This window comes from Odocoileus virginianus, chromosome 24 (assembly GCF_023699985.2).
Source record: "Odocoileus virginianus isolate 20LAN1187 ecotype Illinois chromosome 24, Ovbor_1.2, whole genome shotgun sequence".
NCBI classification, from domain to species: domain Eukaryota; kingdom Metazoa; phylum Chordata; class Mammalia; order Artiodactyla; family Cervidae; genus Odocoileus; species Odocoileus virginianus.
Genome location: NC_069697.1, coordinates 25,934,438 through 25,960,413, shown reverse-complemented (window position 1 = coordinate 25,960,413; position 25,976 = coordinate 25,934,438). Strand labels below are relative to the sequence as shown.

The 25,976-nt window shown below is 40.6% G+C and overlaps 1 protein-coding gene across 8 annotated transcripts in view; it reads left to right on the top strand.

The window, feature by feature from the left end:
- The window catches only part of SCN8A (sodium voltage-gated channel alpha subunit 8), a 191,683-nt gene that overhangs the window by 59,650 nt on the left and 106,057 nt on the right, over positions 1-25,976 (top strand). For all 8 annotated transcript variants that reach the window (XM_070454391.1, XM_070454396.1, XM_070454393.1 and 5 more), the window contains exon 2: positions 9,034-9,363. In XM_070454391.1, coding sequence (XP_070310492.1) covers positions 9,088-9,363 — 276 coding nt within the window. In that variant the 5' untranslated portion in view covers positions 9,034-9,087. The remainder of the gene's footprint in view (positions 1-9,033; positions 9,364-25,976) is intronic.

Genomic DNA, 25,976 nt, shown 5'->3' with positions numbered 1-25,976 from the left:
GAAAGGGAAGATTGATAGATTGAATTTCAGTAAAGTTAAGAACTACTTTTTATAAAAAGACACCATTAAGAAAGTAAAAACAAGAAAAATATTTGAAATATATCTGACAAGAGACCTGTATGCAGGATGTACAGAGAACACCCACAAATAAATAGAAAAATGAAATAAATAGAAAAATGCAGATGACTCAGTAGAAGAAAATGGGCAAAGACTTAAACTGTTATTCCACAAAGGAGGATATCTAAATGGTCAATCAACATATGAAAAGGCGTTCAGCGTCATCATAGAAAAGCAAGTTAAAACTCCAATGAGCTAACAAACACATGAAAAACTGCTCAACATCATTAGTCATTAGGAAAATGCAAATTAAAACCACAATGAGCTACCATTTCATATCCACTTAAGATGGCTGTTAAAAAAAAAAAAAAAAAGAAAGGAAAATATGTGTTGGCTAAGATGTAAAGAAATTGGAACCTTGCTGGGTGAGAATGCAAAATGGTTTCGCCTCTGTGGAAAAATGGTTTGGTATTTCCTCAAAAAGTAAAATACAGAGTTACCATATGACCCTGCACTTCCATTCCTAGGTATATACTTAAAAGAACTAAAAACAGGGACTGAAATAAGTACATGTGCATGTACTATTCCCAATAATTAAGAATTGGAAAGAACACCGCCCAGTTGTTCCTCAGTGGATGGCTGAATAAATAAATTATGATACATACATGTAATGAAACATTATTCATCCATAGAGAGGAGTGAAGTACTGGTGCATGCTAAGTGTGGATGAAAGAAGCCAGACACAAAAGGTTACAAATTGTATGATTCCATTTATATGAATTTCCAGAATAGATCAATCAGTAGACTCTAGAGACAGAACACCATGGCTGCCAAAAGCTGGGGAGGGTGGGGTTAGGTGGGTATAGGGAAGAGGGATGGAGGGAAATTGATTAACGGATAAAGGGTTTTACTTTGAAGTGATGGAAATGTTTTAGAACTAGATAGAGGTGGTAGTTGGGGGTTCCCAGGTGGTGCTAGTGGTAAAGAACCCACCTGCCAGTGGTGCTGGGAAAACTGATCAACCACGTATAAAAGAATGAAACTAGAACACTTTCTAACACCATACACAAAAATAAATTCAAAATGGATTAAAGATCTAAATGTAAGACCAGAAACTATAAAACTCTTAGAGGAAAATATAGGCAGAACACTCTGACATAAATCACAGCAAGATCCTCTATGACCCATGTCCCAGAGTAATGAAAATTAAAACAAAAATAAATTGGACCTAATTAAACTTAAAAGCTTTTGCACAATGAAGGAAACTATAAGCAAGGTGAACAGGCAGCTCTCAGAATGGGAGAAAATAATAACAAATGAAACAACTGACAAAGAATCTTCAAAATATACAAGCACTTCATATAGCTCAATACTAGAAAAACGAACAACCCAATCAAAAAGAGGGCAAAAGAACTAAACAGACATTTCTCCAAAGAAGACATAGAGATGGCCAATAAACAAATGAAAAGATGCTCAACATCATTCATTATTAGAGAAATGCAAATCAAAATCACAATGAGGTATTAACTCATGCTGGTCAGAATGGCCGCCATCAAAAAGTCTACAAACAATAAATGCTGGAGGGAGTGTGGAGAATAGGGAACCCTCTTACACTGTTGGTGGGAATGCAAACTAGTACAGCCACTATGGAGAACAGTGTGGAGATTCCTAAAAAAACTGAAAATAGAACTGCCATACAACCCAGCAATCCTACTGCTGGGCATACACACCGAGGAAACCAGAATTAAAAGAGACACATGTACCCGAATGTCTGTTGGCAGCACTGTTTGCGATAGCTAGGACATGGAAACTGCCTAAATGTCCATCAGCAGACCAATAGATAAGGATGTTGTGATACATGTACACAGGGGAATATTACTCAGCTATTAAAAGGGATGCATTTGAGTCAGTTCTAATGAGGTGGATGAAACTGGAGCCTATTATGCAGAGTGAAGTAAGTCAGAGAAACACTAATACTGTGTATTAATGCACATATATGGAATTTAGAAAGACAGTAATGACAGTCCTATAAGCAAGGCAGCAAAAGAGACACAAATGTCTTGAGAAAGAAGAATGGAGCTGCAGGAATCAACCTTCCTGACTTCAGATTATACCACAAAGCTACAGTCATCAGGACAGTATGGTACTGGCACAAAAACAGAAATATAGAACAATGAAACAAGATAGAAAGCCCAGAAATAAACCCATGCACCTATGGGTACCTTATTTTTGACAAAGGAGGCAAGAATATACAATGGGGCAAAGACAGCCTGTTCAATAAATGGTGCTGGGAAAACTGGACAGCTATGTGTGAAAGCATGAAGTTAGAACACTTCCTCACACCATACACAAAGATAAACTCAAAATGGATTAAAGCCCTAAATGTAAGACCAGAAACTATAAAACTCTTAGAGGAAAACATAGGCAGAACAAAACTCGATGACATAAATCAAAGCAAGATCCTCTATGACCCACCTCCTAGAGTAACGGAAATAAAAACAAAAGTAAACAAATGGGACCTGATTATACTTAAAAGCTTTTGCACAGCAAAGGAAACTATAGGCAAGGTGAAAAGACAAGCCTCAGAATGGGAGAAATAATAGCAAATGAAACAACTGACAGAGGATTAATTTCCAAAATATACAAGCAGCTCATACAACTCAATGCCAGAAAAACAAACAACCTAATCAAAAAGTGAGGGAAAGACCTAAACAGACATTTCTCCAAAGAAGACATACAGATGGCTAACAAAGACGTGAAAGATGCTCAACATCGCTCATTATTAGAGAAATGCAAATCAAAACCACAATGAGATATCACCTCACACTGATCAGAATGGCCATCATCAAAAAGCCTACAAACAATAAATGGTGGAGACGGTGTGGAGAAAAGGGAACGCTCTTGCGCTGTTGGTGGGAATGTAAGTTGGTGCAGCCACTATGGAAGATGGTATGGAGATGCCTTAAAAAACTAGGCATATGACCATATGACCCAGCAATCCCACTCCTAGGCATATACCCTGAGGAAACCAAAATTGAAAAAGACACATGTATCCCATTGTTCATTGCAGCACTATTGACAATAGCTAGAACATGGACGCAACCTAGATGTCCATTGACAGATGAATGGATAAAGAAGTTGTGGTACATATACACAATGAAATATTACTCAGCCATAAAAAGGAACACATTTGAGTCAGTTCTAATGAGGTGGATGAACCTAGAACCTATTATACAGAGCAAAGTGAGTCAGAAAGAGAAAGATAAATATTGTGTTCTAATGCACATATACGGAATCTAGAAAAATGGTCCTGAAGAATTTATTTACAAGGCAGCAACAGACATACAGAGTAGACTTATGGACGTGGGGAGAGGGGAGGAGAGGGGGAGACGTATGGAAAGAGTAACATGGAAACTTCCATTACCATTTGTAAAGTAGATAGGCAATGGGAATTTGCTGTCTGGCTCAGGAAACTCGAACAGGGGCTCTGTACCAACCTAGAGGGGTAGGGTGGGGAGGGACATGGGGAGGAGGTCCAAAAGGGAGGGGGTATGTGTATACCTGTGGCTGATTCATGTTGAGGTTTGACAGAAAACAACAAAACTCTGTAAAGCAGTTATCCTTCAGTAAAAATTTTTTTAAAAAAAGAAGAGAGAGACACAGATGTAAAGAACAGACTTTTGGACCACGTGGGAGAAAGCGAGGGTGGGATGATTTGAGAGAATAGCATTGAAACATGTATATTACCATATGTAAAATAGATGACCAGTGCAAATTCAGTGCATGACACAGGGCACAAAGTTAGTGCTTTGGGACAACCCAGAGGGATGGGGTGGGGAGGGAGGTGCGTGGGGGGTTCAGGATGGGGGGACATAAGTGCACCTGTAGCTGATTCATGTTGATGTATGGCAAAAACCATCACAATATTGTAAAGTAATTATAATAATTTAATTTCCAATTAAAATAATTGGAAAGAAAAGAACCCGCCTGCCAGTGCAGGAGACATAAGAGACACAGGTTCGATCCCTGGGTCAGGAAGATCCCCTGGAGAAGGGCATGGCAACCCTCTCCAGTATTCTTGCCTGGAGAGTCCCATGGACAGAGGAGCCTGGTGGGCTATAGTCCATAAGGTCACAAAGAGTCGGACACAACTGAAGTGACTTAACACGAAGGCAGAGGGGGTGGTTGCGCTATGTTGTGCATGTATTAATTGCCACTGAGTTGTTCCCTTTAAAATGGTTAATTTTACCTCATTAAGTTTTTTTTTTAAACCGCAAGATATCATTATATATGTTCACTAGAACTGGATAAAATTAAAGGGACTGTCATTCCTCAGTGTTGGTGAGGACGTGGAGCAACTGGAACCCTCTTGTCTCGCTGGTTGGAGTAACTGGAACCCTCTTATCTTGCTGGTTGAAGTGTCACTAAAGCTAAATAACCACATGCCCTCTTCTGAGCCGTATTCCACTCAGGCCTGTATGCCGGAAAGAGAGGAGCGCATGTGGCCACCAAGAGGCGTGCCCCAAAAGGCTCTGAGCAGCTTTTACTTATGATAGACTAAAACCATAAACGACCTAAATGTCTATCAGAGTAGAATAGATGAATAAATTGTGCTGTATTCTTAGGTGGAATATTATAGAGCACAAAGAATGAACACTGCTATACCACAATAAAGGTAAATTTCACAGAAACAGTGTTGAATGAAAGAAACCTGAGTTTGAGGAGTATATTATAGTCTACTAAAGTCAAACTAATCTATGATGATAGATGTCAGAATAGCTTCTGCTGGGCAGGAATGGTCACAGTAGTTATTGATAGGGAGCACAAGAGAGCCATTTAGGGAGCTGGGAATAAATCTTCTGTATCTTGATCTGAGTGGTGGTTACATAGATGTTATATTATTATGTGGTGAGCCCATATTAATACATAGTATACATGTTACAAAATAACCAATCTGTGCACTTAAGATTTGTACACTTTTTTGGTCCTACCTTAAAAAAAAAAAAAAAAAAGCTAGCAAATTAAAACAAAAATGAGTCACCAGAGTAGGGAAGCAGTATAAAAGGATGTTTGAGAAGTATAAAGTTGTAGGTGAATATTCGAGAAGTGTAAGTTTGTAGAAACCTTGAATGGCAGTGAAATGGCAGGCGTTTGGATTCTGTTCTATAACTCCACTAGATTCAAGGGAGGGAAATGACATAATGGAAGCAGAGTTTTAGGGAAACAAATCTTTGGAGATGTGCCTGTGAACTGAGGACTGGTCCACAAGTGGGAAGGTATTGCAGTGGGACCTGAATTAGGTTGAAAATGGAAACTCTGAAGGAAGAACACTTAGTGAGGCTGGTGACTAATTGGTCAAGGACAACAAGGATGATGGGTCAAAGAGGACTGAGGTTCCACACTAGATGGCTGGAGAAATGATGGTCCAGTAACAGAATTAAGAAAGCCAGGTGCAGGAATCTGTTTTGGAAGTAAAAGGATGAGTGGTTTCAAATGCTTTAATTGTAAAGTGGTGATAGGCAGTTGTGGGGCTCAGAAGAGCAATCAGGGCTGGTGACAGAAATCTGAAAAGAGATTATTTTGTAGATGAGATCCCTAAAAGAAGGAGAGATGCAGAGAGATTGTAGAAAGCCAGCCCTTAGAGAAGAAAAATGTGGTAGAGGAAGAAGAGACTGCAATTATGGATAGAACCAGGGTATCAGAAGAGAACCAGGATCATGTAAGCCAAATGAAGGTGGTGGGGGTGTGTGTGTGTGAAGATATAAAGGGAGAAGGTACAGAAGTAGGAGAGGAAAAGTAAAGATTGAGAATGTGATGGAGAGCAGGGATCATTGAGGGAACCTGGTCTTGGAGAAGGCAGGGGTAAACAAAGGCAAAGGCAGAGGACTTCTTGTAGGATGGCATTACCTGTGAAGAACCCAGGTGTGTGTGGTCAGGTCACAAGAATTTGTCAGTATCTGCAGTGACTTCCTTTTGCAGTATTCCTTGCCCTCTAAGAGAAAGCAAGGATGACCCAGGGTTAAGAATGAGTGTGGCTATGGAAGCCAAGGAGTCCCAGGTATTGGACCAATTATGGGTTCCAGGCATAATCTTATTCTCTGTGAAAAGGATACAAAAGAAGTTTAAGATACCCCTCAAGCCCTCTGAGGATTTATATCGTTTAAGTGATTAATAACAGAGAGCCAAAACAAATGTAAATAGGATGTCTTGAATCCTGACTTTGTTGTTTTTCAGCTGTGTAGCTTTGGACAAGCTGTGTTAGGTCTCTGCCTCTTTTTCCTCATCTGTTAAATGGGGACAATAATAATATCTTCCTTAGAGTTTTTTTCTGAAGCTTAAATGAGTTAATACAAGCAAGGTGCTTGGAACAATACCTGAACATAGCAAACATGTGATGAATGTTAGCTAAGATCATGACAAAGCTCTAGGAGTTCACACATGGAAAAAGATTAGTAAAGGCTGGAGCTGATGGGAAGGTTCTCTGGAGGAGTAAGGTTTTATTGGAGGCAATTCAGGGACTGATAAGAGGAAAGGAATTTTAGGTTTGGGGAAAACAGTATGAGTAAAGTCTTAGATCAGTAGAACCATTGGCATTAGCCTGTGATTTGCTTAAGCCAGATTATTCCTGTTGAGGAGTAGTGGGAGTCAGAGTAGGATCAGAAGATGGGCAACTGATACTTGTCATAATAAAAGCAGTCTGAGTAGGAGTCAGAGTTCTTTGTGATTTCCCCCCCCCTCCCCTGGCCGTGTGACCTTGGGCAAGTTGTTTCATCTCTTTTGATCTCAAGTTTCCTAATTGTTGAAATGGTCTGGATATATAAAATTCCTCGCAGCTCTAAAATCCCATGCCTCATACGTGCAATGATTTCTTTGACCCCACCATCCGTGGGACGGCATTTTATGTGTGTGCAGTGGGAGCAAACTTGTGGTTCTGGCCTCCCTGGTGCCAATCTGTAGCCCAGTGAGCCGATCAGCCTGCATGGATACCATGGAAAATGTCGCCACCACCTCACCACTGTTGGAGAATTGGGGCTGTCTGCAGGTGTATTTGTAATATGAAAAGAGCCCTTGGGTATTCCCCTGCCAAATTATTTAGAGTTAACTCTACTACTGTTCTCTTGAGGAGCCCCAAGTTTTATGGATACTTGCCTTGAAGAGGACCCTAAGGGCTAAGTGGGAGGAAGGGAACAGTCTTTGGCCTTTCAAGACAGTTTCCGGGATGGTCTTTGTGGAGCTCACACGATGAGGGGGAGAAGCATCACCTCCGCACCACTAGAGCTTTCACAGGGCGACTCACCTACCTGTGGCCCTTGTAACACTGTAGCTTTGACATTAGGAAGCCCCTTGTTCCCAGATGTGTATTTCAGTAACCTAGGACTCTGTATAAACATACATGAAAATGGGCTTTTCAGATACCTTGCTCAGAAATCGTTGGCTCTAGTATGGCACTCGTTCAGGTTCTCTGTTGAGAACGGAATTTGATTTGTGATTCAATTCTCACTTCCTGCCCTTCTGGCGTGAGCCCTGCTCAGGGGCCTTTCTGCTGTCATTCACCCTGCAAGGCTGTTGCCTCAGAGCCAAGTGTCTTTAAGATTCCGCCTCCACGTGCTTTCCTGTTGCTGAGTGGGAGGTACGTGGAGCAACTTCTGCCCTCTCCTTGAAGAAAATTGCTTTGTGATTTTCTCTGGCATGACCTTGGTCATTAGCTTGGTCTGGACTTTTATCCCAGACCGATGTTTACAAAACTTTGTGAATTGAAAAAGAACTTCAAACAAAAGAGCCAAAGCCCGTGGAAGCGCTTTTATGCTATATGTTGTGCCTCCAAAGTTTTGAAGGGTTTAGTGTTTTCAGAAGGTGAAATGTGAAAAGAGTGACAGTTTGCCCTTGTGTGGTCCTTGGAAGAAAGAGTATGTCTTTAGGGAGTAGAGTTCCAGGAGAGGAGGATGACTTGAGCATAGATTTCCAGAGTGGATGTGCACCTCTGGGTACTGTCAAATATCCTCACTTACTTAGAATAGACATTTGTTGAGAGTATGGAATATATCTTCTTTTTTTTTAATGTTGTCTATAAGAAAGTCTCTTTTATGTTTTTTATTAAAGTATAGTTGCTGTACAATATTATATAAGTTACAGGTATATAATTTTGTGATTCACAATTTTTAAAGGTTATATTCCATTTATAGTTATTATAAAATATTGGCTACCTTCCCTGTGTTGTCCTTTATATCCTTGTAGCTTATTTTATACCTAATAGTTTGTACCTCTTAATCCCTGTATTACCCTCCCTGTCCTCCCCTTTCCTCACGGGTAACCACTAGTCTGGGCTTCCCTGGTGGCTCAGTGGTAAAGAATCCACTTACTGATACAGGAGGCATGGGTTCAATCCATCGGTCGGGAAGATTCCCCGGAGAAGGAAATGACAACCCACTCCAATATCCTTGCCTGGGAAATCCCATGGACAGAGGTGCCTGGCAGGCTACATTCCATGGGGTCACAAAAGAGTTGGACACAAATTAGCAACTAGACAACAAACCAGTGATTTCTTCTCTATATCTTTGAGCCTGCTTTTTTTTAAAAAAATTCTTTAGTCTCTTGTCATTTTTAGATTCCACATATAGTGATAGCATATAGTATTTGTATTTGTCTGACTTTTTTCACTTAAACATGGAGGGTATGGAATGTATCTTTGGAGCTGGTCCCTGATGGTGAGTTGTGTCTAAGTCATTAATAAAAGCTAGCAATTCAGAAGATGGCCATGTTTTGATCTCCTTGGCTGCTCATTCCCCTGAGGGGGTGGTTATGAACATCGCCTTGTCCTTTCATGCCACAGATTTTCTGAAGAGAAAAATAGCCATGTCATGGAAGAAACCACATGTTGCGAAGACTGTGAATAGAGGTTGAGCGTGAGATGGTTTGGTCTGGCCTCCTTTCAGAGTAGTGACTGATGAATGCTCTCTGTGTTGCTGTTTCTTCCAGAGCTGACCTGTCCTGGACGCAGCATAACTAACGAAGTTGCTGCAGGATGAGAAGATGGCAGCACGGCTGCTCGCACCACCAGGCCCTGACAGTTTCAAGCCTTTCACCCCTGAGTCACTGGCGAACATCGAAAGGCGCATTGCCGAGAGCAAGCTCAAGAAACCGCCCAAGGCCGATGGCAGTCATCGGGAGGACGATGAGGACAGCAAGCCCAAGCCAAACAGTGACCTGGAGGCAGGGAAGAGTTTGCCTTTCATCTATGGGGACATCCCACAAGGCTTGGTCGCGGTTCCCCTGGAGGACTTTGACCCATACTATTTGACGCAGAAAGTGAGTTGGAGGAGAAGGAGCAGCAGCTGCAGATGCCCCTTTCCTAACAGGCTTAGGGGAGAGGGGGAGAAAGAGTTGTGTCTCTTTGCCAGAGTTTGGATAAGTAGTTAAACTTTTGTTTCCGTTCCGGTTTATGGGGGTTCTTTTTTGGTTTAATTGCTCCCAAGAGTCATTTATGGGTCTGACTCCGTGTCAAATCAGAAAAGGATTTATTTTTAAAAAAGGGGGGGAAAAATTTAAAAAGGCGGGGTACATAAATGAAATGGGGACTGTTTGATATAGTGCAAGAAAAAAATGGCATAGTGAGAGATGGTACAGCCCTGTAGAATCTTGCTCACACACACATTCAGAATCCTGTCCTTAAATATAAAAATGATATTGTTATTGCAGCGACAGAGCCTATTGTTAATGTAATGGGGATGAATTTGTACTCTAACCTAGCCTCCTTTGTGACGTTAGATCATAACCACTGGGGACAAGAATAGAATAGAGTAAACCAAACTGGGCCAGTGAGAAGACCAGGTCTTTGGCCTTGTTACACAGTTGTCTGAGTTCCGCCAGCACTGATTCTTAAATGAGAGTCAGTTCTGTTATTCCTGCTAGTAGGGAGTATGAGTGAAAGAAATACTAATCTTCATTTGGCCAAGAGTTACAAATTTCCCTAACATATTTGACCAAACTTTGGGTTTCTTTCTCATAATTATCTTTTGAAACTAAGCAACAAGTGAAGAAGCAAAGCCCCCAGTTAATCCAGTTGCCAAGTAGTTAACCATAAATGCTAAAGGCTGACATCAGATAGCATTTTAGAGATCCCTCATTTGACAGGTGAGATTGAAAGAATTAAATCCATAGGTGTTTCCAGATGAAGGGGGAAAGGACTTTGTGTAATTACATATTTATAAATATAAAGCTTAACTGCCTTTATTAACCAAACTGCCTTCTAAATTGACCTTAGCTAAAATTGCCTTTCAGTCTCAGTTTGGGAAGAAATTTCTGTTTCTTTGTCTTAACAATGGGCCAGAAGTAAGACTTGAGGTCAGCAGATCTCTTGATTAAGCTATAGTTGTGGAGGCATCTTAGTTCTGAGTGGCAAAAACAGTTGAGTAATTGTCTACACAAAATGGTCCTTCACCTGCATACTTCTCTTGCAGCTCAGAACAGCTATCTACTGGGAACAAAGCTGAATCGGTAGCCTGTAACTTCTACTGGGAAATTTAGAAAGTTTAAGGAACAAAACATCATATGATATAAAAAGTACTAGATTAGAAGAAATCCTTGCTCTATCGTAATTTGTCATGTTTATTATTTATAGTTATCTTTTTAGTATGTGTGTTTCTTAAGCTGCCACAAATAGTTCATGGCGGGGGGTGGGGAGGGAGTAGTAAATAAAGAAAAAATATTCTCAAAACTAGTTCATGACCTTTAGTAAGTCACTTCACTTCTCTGTGCCTAAATGTCTTGTCTAGAAACTGAGAAGTTGAACAAGACCTCTAAGGACTTTGTCAAGTGTCACGTTCTGGGGCTAAGTTTTCACAAACTGTCTTTGATTTCCTTGTTTACTCATTCCTCTTTTAAAATCTAAATTTTCAATCTGGGCCTTTGCTGATTAGGGGTAGGTGGGTGAGGAAGGAGACAAGGTTTAAATGTCTAGGTTAGTGAATAAGGAAACATGGAATCAAACTATTTTTAGAAGAATATTTCATTGATTGTAAAATTTTGAAATATCTTAAGATATATTTCCCTCCTCTTTGCTGCTCTTGCATCCATAGTCTTAGTAGAACTTTTTCAGAAAATACTCTTATGGCAATAAAGTGAAAATGAAGTCGTGTCCAACTCTTTGCGACCCCATGGACTGTAGCTTACCAGACTCCTCTGACTGGGATTTTCCAGGCAAGAGTACTGGAATGGGTTGCTATTTCCCTCTCCAGGGGATCTTGCCGACCCAGGGATCGAACCTGGGTCTTCCGCGTTGCAGGCAGACACTTTACTGTCTGAGCCACTAGAGAAGCCTTATGGCAATAAACTGGTAGGTAAAACCCTTTGGACCCTGGCCTTTCAGGTGGCTAAAACCTCTTTGCTTTTATTTGAACTATTTGTTTTTCCAACTCAGATACAAATTAAATTTTGTTTTCTTAAAACTGACTAAAAATACAGAGAGCTAGGTTCGATGTCAGAAGCTGGTTCTCCTTTGCCTGCCTTTCCCCCTGGTTCCTGGCCTGTAGACAGCCTCTTTTCATTCCCAGTGCCTTAGACGTCAGTGGTGCTAACTTGGAAGTGAGGCCCCAAAGACAGTGGGTCTCTGGCCCTCCTGGCTACCCTTTTTTGGGTAGGCCAGATGTTAATGGCACTCCAGTAGGGGAGAGAGGAAATCTGATTTCAGCCTTCGGCCTCACCACAGGGTAGATAGTTTATGGAAAGGATAACTTTAATTATATTTTTAAAATTCTTTAAAGAAAAAAAAAACTGAAATATACCACCATGCAGAAAAATTCTTAAAATATAAGTGCCTTTATATATCTATATATAAAATATAAATGCTTAGTTTAATGATTATTATAAAGCAAATAAACACCTATGACAAGAGAGAGCATTAGTAGCCCTTCAGAGCTATTAATTTTATTTTTAAATAAGGACTTTTTCAGTTGATTAAAGAAATAGGCTTGTTCAAATTCACTTGCATATCTTCACCAGCATTATTAATACTTCTTACTAAATAGGCCTTTCACTGGACCAAATTAGCAAGGTCTCCCCTACAAGGAAGCAGACTGGGAATCAACCCACAAATCAAAACATCCTGAGAGGAGAAATGACTTTAAGAGGACATTCCTTTCTGTTTGTTTCTCAAGGGCTGCCTTAAGTAATTCTTGCAAAGTGAAATCTCTTTTCTTTGCTTAACGCTACAAATGAATTTCTTAATTTTTTCTTTTTGGTTCTCGTTTTCTACCTCATTGATCATTTTTGGGACTCATGGAAACTGGTTTCTCATTTCCTTCTCTCTTTGTTTAGAGGATGAAAGAAAACTAGTTCCCTATTAGTGAAGTTCTGGTTGCATCCCTTTGTAGACTTTACAGTGTCCAGGGACACAGGGCCATAAAATATGTGTATCCCATTTTCAAGATACCCATTTTCAAGCTGGCACTGGTGTGAGCTGTCGTGAGTTGCTTGGGGCCCTGAACAGTGGTGTTCATTTAACATTTCACCTGACTTCCCCAGATGATCCTCCACAATCCAGATCATCCTTTCTTTGAATTGTCTCAGACCTCCCAGTGCTACAACATGTTCTTCACCTCTTGGTACTTTGGATGTCTCCATTCTTTGACTTTCTTGTTTTTCAAGTGTTACCTGCAAATAATTGAATTTAAAGGACATTTAAACTTTTAAATGTATTTAACATTAAAAATAGGTAATATAATATAGGTAATCCAGTGGTTAAGACTCCATGTTTCCACTGCAGGGGGTGCAGGTTTGATCCTTGGCTGGGGACCTGAGATCCCACAGGCTGTGTGGTGTAGCCAAAAAATAAAAATAAAAATAGGTAATATATTTCCATGGTTAAAAATTCAGTAAAAGCTATTCAGTAAAGAAGACCTCAGTAAAAAGTGTCCCCTTTATACCTGTCTCTCATCTGTGCATGTCCTGCCTCCCTGAACAGCCATGTTAGTATCTTCCAGAGTTTCTTTAGACAGTATGGTGGTGGTGGTTTAGTCACTAAATCGTGTCCGACTCTTGTGACCCTGTGGACTGTATGTAGCCTGCTGGGCTCCTCTGTCCGTGGGATTCTCCAGGCAAGAATCCTGGAATGGGTAGCCATTACCTTCTCCAGGGGATCTTCCTGACCCAGGAATTGAACCCAGGACTCCTTCATTGCAGGCAGATTCTTTACCGACTGAGCTATGGGGGAAGCTATTTATACAGTATATGTACAAGCAAAAAGAAACAAGTAATTTTAGGAACTTGAACTGACCTGAATGCCTTTGTTCTTGGTTTCCTTTCTGTTATTTTTTAAAGTCAATTAAAGTCTTAATTTTGTTATTTGTTCTCCCTTCTTTCATACTGTGGAATCTTAAGTTTTATCAGGGTAAACTTTCAGTTTATTTCTCCCCTTCCACACTTTCCTTAGTGAATCAAACCAAGGACTTCTTCTCTGTTGCTCAGAGTTTTTCTGTCTTCACTACAAACTATACTCTCCAATTCTTAATAATAACTTGTTGAATTTTTAAAAATTATTTATTTTCTGTATAGTGAGTGGTTAAATGACTTGATTTTTTTGTTTTATGAAGTACTATGCAAAGTTAAAAAGAATGGGCCATGTTTGCTTATAGCAGTTTGCTGAATTTTAAATGGCCATGTATATTTCTAAGAGCTGTCTTAAATTGGCAGCAAGGAAATCTATGGATTAAATTGAAAGAAGGCGTTCAGAGTTAGCTTGTACTCTTTCTCCTGTTCCTTAAAACCAGTGACTGTTACATGTATCCTTTTTGTTCAGTGGATATGCCCTCTTGTAAGAAAGTCCTATAAACAAAAATCCAAATTATAGGATTTTTTATGTGGTTTTAAATAGGGCACATTAAATTGTGCATTATTAATTAATATTAATTATTAAATTAAATATTGCATTAAAAAATTACATATGGTTTCCCAAAGTTCAGTTTACCTTCAAGTTTTCATGTCTATCTTTTCCTGCAAATTGGAGTCAACCTAGAATCATAGAAAATTAGAATATGGTGGCCTTAAACATCATCTAATTCAGCCTTCTCATTTTATAAGTTTAATAATGTAAAATAACTTTGTCAAAAGCCAATGCCTCCTGTCAGTTTGTTACAACATGTTTTTAGTTTTCCACTTTTCTAATTTTTTATTAATTGGCCTTCTGTCTCAGTTTGTTCAGTTCTTCTGAAACTAGGCATGCAAATATGGAGACGGGGGAAAAAAAAACAAAACCTGCTTTTTCATTCACATCCCTGATAATTCCTGTGGTGTAATAACCCTTCTTAGCATGGGTCCTAAGAAATACCATGCTTCTCGGGGAAAGGAAGGTCTTTGTTTTAGCTCCAGTATTTTACCTTCTCAAGTGAAGGAGCTCTAAGTAGCCTGGTAGCCCTGGACAGTTTGTTCAGGAGACTTGGGCTCAGTATCAGTACTGCTGCCACTGTTCAGCTATACCTGTAACTTAGAGGGAATTTATTTAACTGGAGCTTCCCTGATGGCTCAGATCACAAAGAATCTGCCTGCAATGCAGGAGATCCAGGTTCAATCCCTGGGTCAGGAAGATCGCCTGGAGAAGGGAATGGCTACCCACTACTGTATTCTTGCCTGGAGAAATCCCTGGACAGAGGATCCTGGCAGGCTACAGTCCGTAGAGTCAGACACGACTGAGCAACTAACACACGACACTTTTACTTAACCTACGTCTTCACATTTTTTTACTTTTAAAGGAAATTGTCTTTCCTTTCAATTATCAATCCCCCAACTTACCAGCAGAATGGTACAGTGAAAAGAGCACCTACTGGGAACATAAAAACCTTCATTTTATTTCTGCCTTTGCCCCTTGTCTGCCCTTGGTCAAATCACTTAAATTCTCTGGGCTTCAGTTTCCTTATCTATAGTATCTGCAAGGCAAGGGTTGGGATTGTATCTAGTTGTATTTTACATATATGCCTATCATATATGTTTTAGCTGTGGCAAGCTATTCTGTTTCCCTAGTGTCCCCCTGCCTCCTCTTCATTTCCTCCTCTTGGAATATACTCTGTCCTTTAACTTCACCTGGTGATACTCTCCCGATTCATACAGGCCTAGCCCTGAGGCATCTTCTTCTTTATAGCCTAACTTGATTCTTTACATTGGAATAGATTTCTCCTCCTGAATTTCTTTAACACATTAAGATCTCAGCCCTACCTTTGACAAGAAATAGTTTTAAGGTTTAACCTCCAATACTTTGGCCACCTGATGCAAAGAGCCAACTCACTGAAAAAGACCCTGATGCTAGGAAAGATTGAGGGCAGGAGGCGAAAGGGATAACAGAGGATGAGATGGTTGGATGGTATCACTGACTCAATGGACGTGAGTTTGAGCAAACTCTGGAAGATAGTGAAGGACAGGGAAGCCTGGTGTGCTGTAGTCCGTGGAGTCTCAAAGAGTCAGACATGACTGAGTGACTGAACAACCACTGGTTAGGTATGGCAGGGCCCCCTGTTCCCAGCAGTGTTGGCAATTTTCTCCTTACCTCACTGGTATTAGTGCCATCAGCTTCCTCAAATGAAGAACTGCTAAGGCTGTCTCACACACCCAGACGCATGAGCTCCTGGCAGAAAATCCTTGCTGAATCTAGTTTCACATACTTTCAAGAGGTGTGCAGAACAGAGACAGTTAAAGGAGGGTATGTTCATTAGGTGTGATTTGAAATATTGCTAATACAGTACTACATTGCCTGTTTTTGCATAATAAGCCTAGATGCTGCTTTCTGTTTTAAATAAAAATTAGATGTTTTAAAACTTTGTTTTAAAAAACTGTTTTGCAACAATATAAAAAAACAAAATGTTTCCATTGTTTTATTCACCAAATCAAATTGAGTCAAGTCCTGTGAGCCAGTGGCTAGAAGATCTTTATAAGGGTGATGGGTTAATAACATTCATATACAGGGTTCTTTTCTATTCCCTGAGTATCATTATCTAGATGGAAAGGAACTTAAACATTCTTAAATCACATTCCTCTTTTATAGCTTTAGTGATAGACCAGAAGTTGGGAAACCTTGTTTCTAAGCCCATTTCCACCTGATTCTGGAGACTCTCCGGCCTGTCACTTAACCATTCAGCGTCTCAGCCTCCCTAATCTAGAAAATTAAAATTATGCTAATAACTAAGCTCCCAGATATCTTACAGTTGTTGTGAAGAATATTTCTTGCCTACCCAATACAAAACAAAACAGTCTATTGTACCAGCCCTGCTTCATTTTTCTCCAGTATACACCTAGAATATGATATATTTGTTGTTTGTTCATGCTCTTGCATGCTCATTAGCCAGAGCAGTGTGTCCATGCCCTGTAGTAAGTGTTCAACCCATATCTGTTAAATGAATGAGTTAGTCTTATGAGATAATGCATATGAAAACACAATGTACTTTTCTAAGTGCTTTGAACATGAAAGGGTACATCATGGTTTTTTTTTTCCCCAAATGAAAAGTTTTCCCATCTACCTAAATGGAACTCTCTGGGGGAAAAGACTGACTACCAGTGTATCTTTCCTTTAGGGGCTGAGCAAGTAGATCAGGAAATAGGTTTCCTGATATTTTAGAGATTTTGGAGGGCTAAACTACGGTTAAGTTCCACCAGTCTGATCTCTCCTCTTGAAGAGCCTTAGAATTAGGAGCGATGTCATCAAAAGACCATTGGGTGATAGCCTCTACCTAGCACTCTTCTTGATTTATTGGTCTCAAGTCTTTATTATACAAAGGATGTAATTTCCTGAATATTCTAAGTTGTTCTGTCATGTCTTCTTTTATTGTTTTGCTGTTTTCTTGGCTGTGGGAGTTGTGTTACCCTCCCAGTATTAACTGACTATAACAGAAATGAGAGAAGCTGACATGGAATATATATTAGTTTGGGTTGTCTCATATAAAATATGATCTGTTTATTCAATCAGTACTTCTTGAGTACTTCCTCTGTGTGAGGCCTTGGGGGTATTGGGTTCGCTTGTGGGAAATAAAGATGAATAAAGTCAGTTTTTTACCCTTATGTAGCTTATAACATAATAGTGTGTAGTGTGATATCACTTTTGATAGGGGGCCTCAGAACAGGCCTTATTTACTTCATAGTAGGAATAATGTTTGGATTTTAGAAATGAGGGATAGTCTGTAACATTATAGGCAGTGAGAAGAATGTGAACAAAGACTCAAAAACCAGGGCATAGGACAATGTAAGAGAAAGCTGAATTGTCTCATTTGATTGGAATTTGGAGAGTGGGCAATGAGTCTGGGAAGGGAGTGCTGGAGCCAAGTCACGGAGAACTTGTAATGTTAGACTGAGAGGTGAATGTGACAGTGATGTGAGGTATGGACCGGAGGGAAAGAGAACTTGGACAGAATGGCCAGCTATGAAGTAGTGATAGTGAGGGTCTAAACTATAGTGGTGGAAGTGAAAAGTGAGGGGACTCGGTGACATCAAAAGTGAGTATAAATTGATAGGAGTTTGTGATTGATTGTAGAGGCTTAAAGACATTCAGTCCTTTATCTGACAATTTGATAAATTGTTATTGAGCAATTTCTACATACCTAGGTTCTGTTCCATGCCCTTGGGAACAAAGCAGGCAAGTTCTATATACTATGCTTGGAAGTTAGTTTTTGTTGGGGAGACAGATAATACACTATTAAAGAAATAAAAATTATTGCAGGTAGTGATAGGTACATTAATAAAGTTAATAGAGTCCAGGTACTTTAAAGACTGTGGTACTCTAACCTTGGTACAGAGACCTAAACTAGAATCCAAAAGAATCAAGGGCTACAATGCTGTCTTAAATAGACTTTTAGCAAGTACTAAATTATAATCTTTGAAAGCACCCATACCATCTGAGCCACCAGGGAAGTCAAATTATAACCTTTGAAAGGACCCATACCGCAGATATTCTGAGTTGTGTAAAAGCCAGTATTGTTACTCTGTTGAGTTTCCCAGTTTCAGGTTTTTACATAGGTAGGAGTTCAGTAGGTTTCAGCATTCATGTGAGCTAGAGGGGCACATATGGATAAACCTAGCATTTTCCCCAGAAAAGAAGCTCAGGTCTTCTCTAGACCTTGTACAAGATCTGAGTTGTAGATCCAAAGTTCTGAGCCACATTGTGGTGTAACAACTTTTACCTGAATTCTTGGATGTGTATTATTTTTATTAGCAAATCACCTGAACCGTAAAATCCCACTGACTGGTAATTTTAGGAATTGGTCTCTGATAGTTTCTACAGAGTATAGGTCATGAAATAATTTTATTCTATTAAGAATTAACCTGTTGAATGGGGTATTTAATAATGACCATTTAAATGTTGAAGGCTGTCTCAAGATTTCAGTGATATTGATCATCTTCTCTAATTTATTAGATCTATAATTTACTAGATTTTAAATCCCTTCAAAGTCAAGGAGAGTAAGACTGTGACATCCTTATACAGAGGGATGCTTCTCTTACTGATTGATTCCAAATTCACATGAGCTGTAAATTCTTTACGTATAACTCTATTTGACAGAATTCAAGATTAAGATTTCCCCATGAAAGGAAATTTCTGTCAACTCTGATTCTAGCAACATGTTTGATACCTGCTCTGAAGAAGCAGTCATATTCCAGACACTGTGAGTCTACAAACTTTGGCCTGTGGAATCAAGTTTGAATAAAAGAGTTCCCCAATTTCAGAGGATAAAGTACCCAACCCATCTACTTAAGGTCAGTCCTTCTCCTTGTGCCTTTGATCCTGCCTTTCAACCTTCTCTAGCACTTGACTCTCTCAGTTATCCCTTCTCTTTTCTGTACTTTCAGTCTTTCCCTTTCAGAGTGGTTCTTCCCCTCAGCCTATAAACATACTCAAAGCCTTCCCATCTTCATCAACCCACGTTTGACCCCATACCCCCAGGAGGCGTCATCTCTCTTTCCATGCCACTGAAGCTTTTAAAGAGTAACCTTTGACTTGCCCTCACCACCCGCACATCTCCCACCCACTCCTCCATCCTTGCAGCCTGGCTCTCATCCTCCCCTCTTGACCACATTCTCAGTATAAGATCCTCCGTGATCTCAAATTGCCAAATCTAATGGACATTTTTTTCAGTTCTTATCTCACTGATCCTTTTTGCTGTATTTGGCACTATTTATGACTCCCTGATTCTTGCAGCTCTTTACTTCCTTGGCCTAATTCACCTGACGTCTCGGACTATTCTTTCCCTTCTTTCTCCTTCATTTCTTCCACCTTTCCCTTAAGTGTTGACATTCCCGTGGGTTCAGTCCTTGGCCCGTGTTCCTCTCACTTGGCACACTCTTCCTGACTGATCTCATCCATTCTCTCACTACTCTTGAGTCTGTATCTCCAGCCTAGAACACTCCTTAAATATTCAGTGTCTTGCCAGGCATCTCTATCTGGACTTCCTGTAGGCAACTCAGTATATTCAGAATTGAACTAATTTTTTTCCCTCAAACCTACTTATCTTATTTCATCTGCTGTTTTAGTTGATGATACCACACAAATTCTAGGTATTATTAATGCCTCTCCAATTTTCTGTATTTCTGAGGATCACCAATATTAGGGAACTGTCAGTAGAATGTTGCACATTTTTACAACTGAGAAAAAATTTTGGCTCAGAAACGTTAATTTACTGCTGAAATTCCCTCACCTAGTGTGTGGAAGAGGCACGTTTCAGTTCCTGGGATCTGTGAATTTAATACTCGTCTTCTACCATGCCATGCTGTCTCCAGAGTGTATTGCAAGTTTTGTTTTCTACTGTCATTTTTAGATAATTTCTGTCATTTTGCACTGCCTCAATATGAGGCCCTGCCTATGAGGCCTTGCACTGTCTCAGTCTAAGATATAGAAAACAAGAAAACTTTTCAAACTAAAATTAATGAATTTTTATGAGTGGATGAGCTACAGAGTGGAAAAGGTCAATTAGACACCTTGCATAAAGTTGGATATAGTAATTAAGTTAGTTGATTTTAGCTATATCACTTCCTCATGACTAAGAGGTTCATTCATACAGTCAGCAAATATGTATTAACTGTCTACCTTGTCCCAGACAGGTATTATATGACATCTTCTGCTTACTAAGCTAAGAAAGTCACAGTTGTTGTTCTTGTTTGGTTGCTCAGTTGTGTCCGAATCTTTGTGACCTCGTGGAATCCAGTACACCAGGCTTCCCTGTGCTTCACCATCTCCCAGAGCTTGCTCAAACTCATGTCCATTGAGTCAGTGATGCCCTCCAACCATCTCGTCCTCTGTTGTCCCCTTCTTCTCTCACCTTCAATCTTTCCCAGCATCAGTCTTTTCTAATGAGTTGACTCTTCGCATCAGGTAGCCAAAGTATTGGAGCTTCAGCTTTAGCATCAGTCCTTCTAATGAATATTCAGGATTGATTTCCTTTAGGATTGACTGATTTGATCTCCTTGCAGTCCAAGGGACTCTCAAGAGTCTTCTCTGATACCACAGCTAAAAAGCATCAATTCTTTTGCACTCAGCCCTCTTTATGGTTCAACTGTCACATCTATACATGACTACTGGAAAAATCATAGCTTTAACTAGACGGACCTTTGTCAGCTAAGTAATGTTTATGCTTTTTAATATGCTGTCTAGGTTTGTTATAGCTTTTCTTCAAAGGAGCAAGTGTCTTTTAATTTCATGTCTGCAGTCACCATCTGCAGTGATTTTGGAGCCCAAGAAAATAAAGTCTCACTGTTTCCATTGTTTCCCCATCTATTTGCCATGAAGTGATGTAACCGGATGGCATGATCTTCGCTTTTTAAATGTTGAGTTTTAAGCCAGCTTTTTCGCTCTCCTCTTTCACCTTCATCAAGAGGCATTTTATGTTCCTCTTCGCTGTCTGCTATAAGGGTGGTATCATCTGCATATCTGAGGTTGTTGATATTTCTCCCAGTAATCTTGATTCCAGTTTGTGATTCAGCCTGGCATTTCACATGATGTACTCTGCCTAGAAGTTTAATAAGCAGGGTGACAATCTACAGCCTTGAGGTACTCCTTTCCCAGTTTGGAACCAGTCTGTTGTTCCATGTTTGGTTCTAACTGTTGCTTCTTGACCTGCATACAGATTTCTCAGGAGGCAGGTGGTCTGGTATTCCCATCTCTTTAAGAATTTTCCACAGTTTGTTGTGATCCACACAGTCAAAGGCTTTAGTGCAGTCAATGAAACAGAAGTAGATGTTTTCCTGGAACTCTCTTGCTTTTTCTACAATCCAGCAGATGTTAGCAATTTAATCTCTCGTTCCTCTGCCTTTTCTAAATCCAGCTTGAACATCTAGAAGTTCTCTGTTCACATACTGTTGAAGCCTGGCTTGGAGAATTTTGAGCATTACTATGCTGGTGTGTGAAATGAGTGCAGTTGTGCATAGTTTGAACATTCTTTGGCATTGCCTTTCTTTCGGATTGGAATGAAAACTGACCTTTTCCAGTCCTGTGACCACTGCTGAGTTTTCCATATTTGCTGGCGTACTGAGTGCAGCACTTTAACAGCCTGTAAGGATCTCGGGGTCCAATGAGGGAGACCAGTGTGTACACAAAATGACAATACTGTATTAAGTGCTGTAACAGAAGTAAGTACAAAGTGTGGTGAGAACACACCGGCAGGAAGGGTAATTCTGCGTGAGAAAGTTGAGTGTTGAAAGGGTGATATTTGAACTGTACCTTGAAGTATTAAAGTATGTTTAATAAACATTTCACTTGTTGGAGAAGAGAAGAAAGAGTAGTTTGGGTCAAAAGAACAGCACATGAAAAGACAGAGAGGTGTGACCAGCATTAAAGTGTTTAGAACCATGAGTTCCCTGTGACTGGAGCATGGGGTGTGGTCTGGCGAGACAGGAGATAAAGGGGAGGGGCAGGTTGGACCCCACTGTGCACATATTCAGCAGTTTTTATTTTCTCCTGCTGCTGGAGTTCTCAGTGTGAAATAACCTCTGGGGCCCGTTTTGAACCAGTGCAGTGTCCTATGACTTTGGCCCTAGTGACTGTAGACTCTTGGTCCAGCTTATGCACAAGGATCCTACTGGCTGTGCCACGTGTGTGAATACTAAATGAGTTGAATATTAACCCTGAGAGTCTCCTGCCACCCCGCCAAGGACCAGAGGGAGTAGCAATGATCTGTATGACAGCAATAGTACCATCGTAATTCCATTTGTTTGGAGTCCTTGTTCTGGGCCAGGCACTGTAGTCAGGACTTTTTGTGAATTTTCATTTAACCCTCATAATCTGATAAAATAGGTACTGTCAGTCATTATCTGTATTTCATCCATAAGGACATGGAGCCATGGCAACCTGAGTTAGTTGCCTAAAATCATAACAACTAATAAGTAACAGAGCTGGATCTTAAATCCAGGTGGCCTCAAAGCCTCCAAGCCATTTTACTCTGCTGCTTTCTTTTTTTTTTTTTTTAATTTTTTAAAAATTTATTTTATTTTATTTATTTTTTTTTGCTGCTTTCCAAGAGAGAGGAAAGTGAGAAGAAATTCTAGGGTACGAGCACAGTGCGATGAAGATAGGCATTAGTATGCTTTACATACTAAATCCACCTTCCTCTTTGCTCTAGAGCAGGTGCAGGCTGGGGACCCCAAGAGCGTAAGGGAGAAGGAGATCAATGGCAAATCTGATTGAAGAATGGTGAGGAAGGGAGGCTAGGTAGGAGGGTCAGAGTGCTCTGCCTCAGGGAGCAGGAGCATGCTGGCTCAGCGCTGAAGCAGCTGCTGTTCTCCCAATATGTCTTCCTGTGATCAGAATGTAGGCAGGAATCGATGTCACCTGCTCCAAATGTGGGTTGGAGGACATGGGGGTCACAAGGTCAAAGCAAATGAGAAAGTATATGCAGAAGCATTGGGAACCAGCAAAGCCACAGAGAGACGGGATGCTGGCATCATCTTCATCGAGCTTGACTTGGGGAAATACCGTACACAGCTGCTGTGATGTCTCTGGCATATGCAGGGGGCTTTCTTTTTTGTCAGAGATAAAAGTATTTAGTAAAAATGATTTCTTCATTGGTCTGAGGTTTGGATCAGATGACTCAGCTTGAGCAGAGCACACTGTGTTTGATTTCTTTCTCTCCTTTTTTTTAATTTTTAATTTTTGTAAAATTTATTTTTGGCTATGCTGGGTCTTTGTTGCTGCATGCAGGCTTTCTCAAGTTGCAGTGCAAGGACTTCTCATTGCGGTGGCTTCTCTTGTTTCGGAGCATGGCTTCTAGGCTCATGAGCTCCGTAGTTTTGGCTCACGGGCTTAGTTGCTCCGCAGCGTGTGGGATCTTCCCAGACCAGGGGTCAAACTGGTGTCTCTTGCATTGGCAGGTGGGTTCTTAACCTCTGGACCACCAGGAAAATCCTTGTGCTTGCTTTCTTGTCTATAAAGTGAGGAGTTAGAGTTGATAAGTAGTTCTGAAGTTTTTAAAAAATTGCAGTATGATGTGATGATTAAGAGAATAGGCTTTGGCGTTAGATTGCCTTGGTTCAGTTCTAAGTTTCACCATTAAATAACAGTGGTTTTGGGCAAGTTGGAGAAGGAAATGGCAACCCACTCCAGTATTCTTGCCTGGAGAATCCCATGGACAGTGGAACCTAGTGGGCTACAGTCCATGGGGTCGCAAAGAGTCAGACACGACTGAGCGACCTCACTTTCACTTTGGGCAAGTTGACCTTTTTGTTGCAGTTTCATTATTAATAAAATATACCTTCTTTATCAAGTGGTTGTTGTGAGACAGGTATTGTAAAAGGCATCTCAGTAGGGTTCGTTCTGCATAGTAAATGCTTAATACATGCTAAATGTTATTTCTTCAAATAGACTCACAGGTGCAGTTATTAATAAGTAAGGGAAGTAAAAATATAAACATGGGATTTAAAGGCCTCTCGCTCTGTTCTCAGTATAGTGAAATAGAGCCTTGGAAGAGGAGGGCTACAAATATTCATGTAGTTCAAACAGAAGTATAAGCCTAAAGGAAAAAAAATTGCCTGTGCCCTAATGTCCTGCTTTTCGGTTCAGTATTTCTCAGCTGGGTATCAGGGCTCAGGTACTCTGTAAATTCAGGCCAGTTGTGCCTTTGCTGGAGCCTTTCCTAGGACACGTTGGGACTATAATTGTCATTTTCCTTGAGGGACCCACTGAGCAGACTAGCATTAAGAAAGGCATCAGGGGAGTTCCCTAGTGGCCTAGTGGTTAGGATCTGGCGCTTTAACTGCAGAAGCCTGGGTTCAGTCACTGGTTGAGCAACTTAGATTCTGCAAGCCATGTGGTGCAGCCCACCCCACCCCCCGCCCCCCACCCTAAAAAGTACAGTGTATAATTTGGGACTTCCTGGCAGTCCACTGGTTATAACTCCATGCTTCCACTGCAGGGGGCATGGGTGCGATTCCTGGTCGGGGAACTAGATCACATAGACCATGTGGTGTGGCAAAAAAAGATTTCCAAAATTATAATAAATATATAAGTAAATAAAAGACATCAGGACTCCCTGTAACATGGTATAGTCATTTTGACAGTACAGGTCATTTATGTCTGAACAGCTTCCTAGTCTGAGGTAGAATCTGTTTCAGTTCATTTCAATCGCTCAGTTATGTCTGACTCTTTGCAACCCCATGGACTGCAGCACGCCAGGCCTCCCTGTCCATCACCAACTCCCAAAGTCCACCCAAACCCATGTCCATTGTGTCGGTGATGCCATCCAGCCATCTCATCCTCCCCTTCGTCGTCCCCTTCTCCTCCTGTCTTCAATCTTTCCCAGCATCAAGGTCTTTTCCAATGAGTCAGCTCTTCGCATCAGGTGGCCAAAGTATTGGAATTTCAGCTTCAACATCAGTCCTTCCAGTTAATACCCAGGACTGATCTCCTTTCATGCTTTTCTTTATTAAAACAGGGAAATTTTGAAAGGACGTTGGTTTGTTGCCTGCTGTATTGACTGTGTAATTACTCAGAAGCGAATGCCAAATAGCTGTTGATTAGTGGACAGTTGGCTACTACTGCTCACTACTGCTCTTACCACTATTATAGCTGTTTTTCCAATCAGCTGTATTTGTATTATTGGTAGAAGAGTACCTCTCTGTGCGTGTAGACTCTGAAACCATTAGGCAGAGAGGATTTGCCATTAGAGGTTACCAGAATAAAAAATTTATACTTAGGCAGGAAAGAACTAACAACTACTGAAAGTCTAATCAGCTAGTTACCTGGTTCAGAAAAGGTACATAGATCTGGGAGAATAAGGTGTATATATATATTAGGTTAGCAGGCAAGAATTTAAGGCTAGAGAAGTCATTTAAAGATGAGAGGATTAGGCAGCTCCAGAAGTTGAAACAGTTAGGATCTAGGGTCCAAACTCTGGGAGATGGTCATAAAGCAGTGTGGATAACAGTTATAGCAGATGGAGCCAAAGGGTATTGATTCCCACCTCCCCCTTTGTAGATTAGCTCAATCCCTGAACCCCTAGGTGTTCATTAGACCCAGAAGGCCCTCAGGTGCCTACAGGTCCCCTTTGTCCTGGTGAAATGATGACTTCTCAGGGGAGGAAGAAATCTGGTTGGGTGGAAAATTGCTGTCCTGGGCCTTGTGACCCACAGCAAACCTGGGACTGGGTGATAAACCTCTAGGAAGCCTTCTGTTTGTGATGTACTGCACCCATACACTGAGCTCTCTGTAATGTCCTTTCCAATTTATGCACCCTTTATTATTTTAATGTGTACATTTTGAATGGCTAAAAAAATTAACCTAGTCACAGGGTGAGGGTGGGGGCTGCTCATGAGTTGGCTACATGCAGTACTTTGGTAACTGTGTGCATTTATTGCATTGTGTTTGCTGTGTGCTAGGATTTGTTTGGCATGAATATGAACGAGCTCGTACTTGGCCTTTCACAATGTCGCTGCTCCTTATGTAGACCCTGAAGGGAATGCCTCTTACCTGG